We start from the raw sequence: 7,888 nt of genomic DNA on the forward strand, positions 1-7,888 counted from the left end.
AAGTCCTACATGGTGACTAAAAGGAAGGAGATTAAAATATTAGGAAAAAAAAAAGATTTAGCCCTCCTGAGTCTAGTGAATTATAGTATAAGAGCTTGCACAGACAAGTTACCATAATTCATAAGCCATTTTTTCTGTCAGTGGCTACTGTAAGGCCCTAGAACTTATGCATACGAAGATTCATAATCCCGATAGTTAGCCTCTACTTCACACATAGCTTTGACCCTCGCAGCTTTGGTGCCCAGAGTTTAATCTCACTGCAGCAGAGAGAATGACAAGATTTATTTCTCATTCCTTGCACACTGGAATTAAAGTATCTGTAGCCTTTTTTTTCGTTTTTTTTTTTTTTTTTTTAAATCACGAGCAAAAGACTTGTAACAGCACAGCACTGCAGAACTTGCTGGCCTGTCTCAGAAATCAGTCACACTGTAAGCTATCAGCAGGAGACACAGCATCTTAATTGTACAAATTGGATGAAAATTGTTCTGACAGAATTGTCAAACTGAAAGTTAACTGACCACAACATCTGATGTAAGAACAATTTTCACCTTTGTATTTTCTCTGTTTTGACTTCCAGTGGCCATCAGGTGCTCATATCCTTTCCTTTTTCCAGATAATTATACGCAGTATACACAACCTGAAGCAGACAACCACCAGACTTCTCAATTTCTACATAATAATCTAAATAAAATCATTAACAGTAAAGAATATATTATTGCTCACCTGTTTATATGGACAGTATTAACAGTCCAAAACAGTTCAAAACTGTGACATCAGCAAAGCCAGCGCTATAGTTCTGTGAGGCTGGCAGCACTCCTCTCCTCCTTCCCTCTTGATTTTCAGTACGGTTTCACACAATTCAGACTAAAAATCTTATTGCCAAAACTGTTTAAGGTACTTATCAGAAGTGAACATATAGTCACAATAGAAAATAAATATTTTCAAGACAACAGATAAATCAGTCCCTCTTCTATATGACTAAGGAGCCTAAGCACTAAACTGTATCTAGTTTATTTTTGCTATATCCGCAGTATTGTTTTGCCATGATGGGCCACTTATTTTTTCAGAATGAGAAACGCACAATAACCTACCTACAGTTAAGAGTGTTTCCCCCTCCATGAGCTTTTACTTTTATAAACTGTAGAAAGAGCTTTGCACAATTATGCATTACTATTTCAATACAATATGCTGTAAAGCATTGGTATAAATCAAATATTTTACATATATGCAATTGAAAAAAGAATTTACACCATTATTTAAGAAATATCTACATAAATGTCAAAATTACCATGAAGACCTCAAGGCTCGCACATTGCCTTGGTTATTGCACCTGCCTTAGGCAGTTGGAATACTTTTTACATTCTAAGAATATGTATAACCACAATTATGTCATGTTAACGCTGGACTTTCATGCCTGATAGTTAGTCTGATGTTAAGCCTGTAAAAAATATGAAGTTTTCTACAATCAATAGAGACATGTCAATGATAAAGATTAAACAAACAAGCAAGCAAGTAAATAAGACTAAATTTCATTTACATCATTATCTGTGAATAACAACATAATGTATTGAATAATAAGAGAGATTCAAATTATGGCTCTGGAACTTACTGCTTCTAATGAAAGAATCTTCTAGGTAAGGTAGTCTGTAACTACCACATAAAGGAGAATAACTCTTACGTAATTAGAACAATTAACTTCAAATTCATATTGAATGATGTTATTACATTCCTCTTTAATAAAATTATTGATCAACTACTAAGGAGTATTAAGCAGGAAATACATTGAGATACTCTGCCAGATGCTGCAATTTGCTTCTGTACTTAACATCGATTAAGGAAACTTATTAATCTGTTAGTGACTGTCAAAGGAGTATTTTTTACCTTTATATATTAAATATATATGTGTGTGTGTGTGTGTGTGCATATAAATACATACATAGAGAGACTGGGAGTATTTTACGTATATTTTTATATATGTATACACAGGCATGTGTGCATATATATGCATACACATACATATACTTTTAAGAAGAACAGGCAACAGTAAATACACAATGAACATTAAGATCACGTTACTCTGAAGGAACTTGTAAAAATGCAGTCCGAACACAATCTTGGGAACCAAGAGTGGAATTGAAAATTCATTCCCAGAGCAAATAGGAAAGTGACTTCTGCCCATCGTGTTTTCTTTAGAAATCAAGCATTGCAAATCCAGGTTTTGTATGAAGAACGTCAGCCAGAACAACTCTGCTCCTTCTTACTTATAAAGCCAAATATGAAAGAGAGTTTCCAGATTACTCATAAAATTGATTGTACTTCAGGAGTCCTAAAAGACTTGGTAGAGTACTAACAACACAATGAAGATCTCACTGAAAAGTCAAGCATGGCTCACGTTTACAATTTGAGGAAGAGAATTTGACAACTTGGCTTTATTTACAAGTATAGTCACCCAACAAGATCATAATGGAGAATTTTGTGATTTGCTCACTTTTCCTTTAACCAGCTTCCTAACAATAGTTAAGTGAGAAACTAGACAATTATCTTCCTTTAGAAGTAAATGAGATTTAGAAAACTAACTTGCAAAGGGTGACATCAATGCTTTGACTGTTTGTATGTTAAGAAATAAAATAACAGGCAATCAAAATCAGCATTTTCATCTACTTTTAAAGACTATTACCCTACTAACTCAGAATCTGCCATTTTTTCAAAATGTACTGGAGGAAAAAGCAGCAATTCAGCCTTTCTCTCTCATGGTTGAACAAGCAGGTGCTGTGTGTACATGCTACTAATAACATCCTAGGCTCCTTATGATTTTGTTCTGAATCTCTTCTTAACACTTGCCTTTACTGTGATGCTCTGTAACAAATAAAAAAGCTTTGACAATAGATTGCAAATTCATTTATATCACTAACACATGCCAAATACTGACTCATTTTTTATTTTCTAGTATTCAGTGTCACAATAATACTTTTTTTTTTTTTTTCCTCGCTATGCTACCAGTAGCATAGCAGAATCCTTGTCTATATTTGCTAGGGATACTGCAGCCAAGAGAGATTATGTAAAATCAGCTCTTCCCTGTGCTTGCTGCTGTACACATGTAGATGCTCTGTTCCCAATAGCTTATGTTATAAAGGAATTCAAACTACAGAATGAAGTTATGGCAGAAACATAAAAAGGTACACTCATCTTCAGTTTAATACAGGTGATAGAAGTATGATTTGCTGTGCAACAGACCGTTTCTTTTTTCTCAGATAAGATTTGTAGTGAGCATAATTCTAAGCTCCACTGTGCTGAGTCCTGCACAATGCAAAAAATTACAGTTTCTCCCTACTAAAAGTTTTCTGTTGAGATGAGTGCCTGGAGACAGGAGATATCATTGTAAACTCAATGCTTTTATGGAGTGAAGACCTGTTCTGCAGGAACTGGACTGATACTTTTTTCCATATAGCATAGCTAAAAGTTTGACGTCATTGTTTTTCAAACACTGGCAGCTGATACATACCACTGACACATATGCTAATTTATGCATAAGATTTCAGAATTAGCATGTATCCCTGAAGACATCAGTGAAACTTCTGCTTCTAAGTGGAGCTGATCAGTTTTGAAAAACAAACCGGTAAAATAAATTACAGGCTCTAGTTCTCTTGGGTTTCCCAGACAGCAAATTTGCAACCAAAGCTCTTAGTAAGTTATATTTCCTATGAATGTAGCATAATGTCAGTATTATGGAAATTGTAGCAGGTTGATATTTCCAAGACATGATGACTTGGTTAGGATTTATTTTAGTGTTCTTCGCATTCAGCTCTTGGACAGCTACAAACAACTGTGTACAGACAACTGAACTATCCTCCCCCCACACTGTACTGGTTTGCAAGTGAAAGAGATGTGGTATTGAGGGCATGGTGAGAGGGAGTCTTCCAATATTTTAAAATAGAAAAATGAATAAATATAAATGATTCTTTGTTTCAGTTTATTACAGCTTTACATATCAAAACTGCTGAACAGCATTATCACCATTTTCCAAATGAAGGTACACCTGCCAAGAAGAAAACACTTTCCAAAGCCAACAGCAAAAAAAATACTGGAGGGAAAGCAGAGTTTCTGATTTCCAATAATTAATTTAAACAATGCAGTTTCTAATTCATTAATTTCAGAAATCAGATATGTGATATATTTCCCTGCTGGCAATTTTCCAAGATACAGTCTCAAACAAACAGCAAATGTTAAAAACTAGAATGTACAGAGATGATATATGGTAGAAGGTCATTATTTGGAATCATTATGGTAAGAATACTGTTTGCACTTATATCATATTGCATAAAAATCTATAAATATAAAAAGACTCTCCAAGCAGGAAGTCTCTTATTAGAGCTATTTGTTATCGTATTTATGAAATGCATCAACGTGAAACTATTCACTTCTATCATGGCTGCTGGCAAAATGTAATGCTGTTCAGTAGGAGGTTCAAAGCATCTGCTGTGAGGAGTATAGGAGCTGATAAGCAGTTACAATTTATACTCCTATTGATTTTATAGAAGAGAAAACAGTGGAGAGAAATGAAGAAATAGCTCTGCAAAAGATGGCAGGAGGATGAAAATTACAATAGAATGTATGGCAATACAAGTTGCTGGGACACTACAGTTAGAAAAAACTAGTCCAAACAAACTAGAACTATGCTATGGATATCAAAACGAATAATAGATTATGATATGTGAAAGTAAAAACAGGAACTATAAAAGAGAAGCATCAAGTTGTGCTAATAACAGTAAAATATTTTTCCTCAAACACAAAGTGAAAACATAAGATATCCACAAATTCATAGTCATCCCTATACTTTGCTAAAATTCCACTTCTGCATTCAAGCATCCCCCAAAATTCACTTCTCAATGTTTTTCATTTTCTCCTAAACCGTCAATTTTCTTCAAACTCTAAATTCATTTTAAAAGTCCAAACTGGGAACATGACAGGTTCACAAATACAGTCACAGCCCTATCCCCCTTCCACCCCAATAAGGAAAAATAAATGTAATTTGTTAGCTCTTAACATTCTCCTGTCAGTGTCTGTGATGACAGCTGGGTACCACTAAAAGGAAAAAAGGCTAAACACATGGCATTGTAAACGGAGAGGGGTGGGGTGCAGGGTGGAGGAAAAAAATCAGTAGTGTTAGCTGTTGTAATCACACTATTAATCACACTATTTCAAGTGGCTATTGGTCATTCAACTGCTTATCATATGAACAATGAGGACAGTTCATCAATAACAATGTGTTCCTTTAATATAGAAATTGATTCACTTTTTTCCTCCATTTCTTTTCTAATAAGGATTTAGGGATTTTGAATTTTACAGATTCTCCAGGCAATACTATTATTACCAATGAAGTATGTGGATTTAGTGGTCAAATTGTACTTTAAGAAAAAGCATAATGAAATGATACTGAAAAATGTGACAGTGAAATAACAGTGGAAAACATATTTCTACTATAAAGAAAAAATTCATAGGTAATGTCTTGAATTTGTAAATATAAAGCATATTAAATAATTTGAACCATGCGATAAAAGTGTTGAAATTACCTTTGCAAAAGCGACTTTGCAAATGGCAAATAATAGAGATTAATTGAAGAAACTGCTGAAATCACCAACCAGCTATTAATTTATATACGCACAGAGCACATATAGCCAGCCTGCTTTAGTCTTCTCTTGACCGTCTACTATGCATCTCAATAAAATCAAGACCACAAACAATCCAAGCTGCATTCTATCTAAATGGGTCAGTTATAACGAGGAAGCATGACAGTTACATGTAGCAAAGCAGATTGATAAGGGAGTGGAAAAACAGAATAGGTCATCAAATCAGAAAAATGTGTCTTTACAAGCAATTTACATTAATCAATTTTGTGACTTCCTAAGTCCTCCTCAAAATTGGATATTTGTTTCAGAATAAATTCAAAACGAACAATACAAATGATGTAAACATAGCAAATATTCACCAGGATTATCCTTTGTGCATGTAGAAAAATAAAATGAAAAAAACCTTGCCTCCTTTCATTCTTGTAATGCTGCTTGTACAGAATAGCAGTTAAGTGAAATGACTTTATAAACACTGTGTTTTTCAGAGATTCAAAAATTAGTAAATGGTGCAGGCAAAAATAATCTTAAGTTGCATCTTTAAGCATTAACACATCCTATCATGTTCAGTTATTTTCAATTTGATCAGAAATATTAGAACACCAACGCTCTGAACATGCTGTGCATGTCTTGCTAAAGCAAATTCATCTGCACAGTGCAAAATGAAATTCAGCAAAATCCAGATCTGTACAATGCAAATATTAGAACTATCCCATACATGGATACTATAGCAAGGCTGCTTCAACAGATAGCAGAACAAAAATAGAGAAAAAGGTAGAAAAATATCAATACTGTCTAAATATATACAAAATATATCCCAGGTCTTTGTTCATTCTGGACTCTCATTCAAAGGTGTAAATAGTGGTTACATTAGATCTCCAACTGCAGCTAGCTCCAAATACTGTGTGAGCAGCTCTCTCATAGTTCACACTAGGTTCCCTTGACCCACCTAGACAAGCATGAAAACATGAAATAAATGAAGGTTAACAAAGACCGGTCCGGGAAGCAGTCTACATTTAATGCTTGCAGAATTATTAATATAGATGTAAAATTCTCTACTTGGCTTCCTACAGTATTAAATATCAGATAACAATCACAATATTAATGCTAGCTGCTGCTGCAGAAAGACAAATGAATGCAAGTGGTATGAAAAAAAATCTTTCCCCATCTGCCACATAAGGATATTCACTAACCTTACAGCACGCTGCTAAAGCAAATAAGGAGCTGCAAAATAATTATCTCCTTGCAATTAGAAAACAATTTTTATCACTATACCTTTCTGTGTTTGTCCCTCTTCCATATTCTCTTCCATGGCTACCTTTCTTCACTGGAAACAGCTACACAGAATTAATCAAAAGCTTCAGTCAGATGTAGGAAAAAGTGTGGATTTTTTTTTTCCCTGGGAAGCTCCAACAGCAGAGGCTTAGGCAAGTCCTCAGAGCTTAGCTAAGGCTCCCTCACTCTCCTTGTTTGCTTGGAGACAGGCTGTCAAGTGTAATTTCATTCAAATTACTCTTCCGTGAAGATTATCAATTTTTCTTCTCAAAGCTGCCCATTGTGTACCACTGTAAGCAGGTATTCAAATGAACAGCCTGTGAATTTTGGGGGGAAATTTGGTCCGAGCCCTTATGGCAGTGTCTCTGATTCATAAGCCTCACTTTGCATATAAAATGGAGAAAAGAAATTGAGGTTTGTATTGAAATCTGTGCTTTAAATTGGAAACAGGCTGTACTGAAAACAGATGGAGGGGTGTCCTCTTAACGTGAGAGCAGACCACCAACCCCTAATTCCCCCTATTTGCTACTGAAGTGGGAAAGCCCAGATGCCTGTGGGTTCTTTATGCTGTATTACTTGTCTTTCTCTCTCTCTCTCTTTCTCTTTGCTCTCTGTCTCTCTCTTTCTCTCTCTCCCCTTGTATCAGCACATGCAAGAATAATATGATGCTTCATTTCCCTCCGCCTCATATATCCATATCATTTGGAAATAACAGCAAATACATACTATTTATACTATTCTAGAAAACATCTTTATAATAGTAGCTTTTTATATGTATCTGTGTGTTTATGTAAACATATAATCACAAATTAATACATGGCATTAATGACTGCAAGTTATATGCATCCTATACATCATCCATCATCAATATCACAATAGACGGGAATTTAGGGAGGTTTCAGAGATTTAAAGCAAAGCTTGCACCTATTCTTTCTCTGACTGATAATATTCAAAATTATGTGTAAACTTGAACTCCCTGTTAAAAAAAA

The 7,888-nt window shown here is 34.8% G+C and overlaps 1 protein-coding gene across 1 annotated transcript in view; it reads right to left on the reverse strand.

The window, feature by feature from the left end:
- GPM6A (glycoprotein M6A) overlaps nt 1–7,478 on the reverse strand; it is a 128,823-nt gene extending 121,345 nt beyond the window's left edge. The window contains exon 1 of the mRNA XM_009676614.2: nt 6,900–7,478. Coding sequence (XP_009674909.1) covers nt 6,900–6,936 — 37 coding nt within the window. The 5' untranslated portion in view covers nt 6,937–7,478. The remainder of the gene's footprint in view (nt 1–6,899) is intronic.
- Nucleotides 7,479–7,888: the final 410 nt, after the last annotated feature.

Source organism: Struthio camelus, chromosome 4 (assembly GCF_040807025.1).
Source record: "Struthio camelus isolate bStrCam1 chromosome 4, bStrCam1.hap1, whole genome shotgun sequence".
Classification (NCBI taxonomy): domain Eukaryota; kingdom Metazoa; phylum Chordata; class Aves; order Struthioniformes; family Struthionidae; genus Struthio; species Struthio camelus.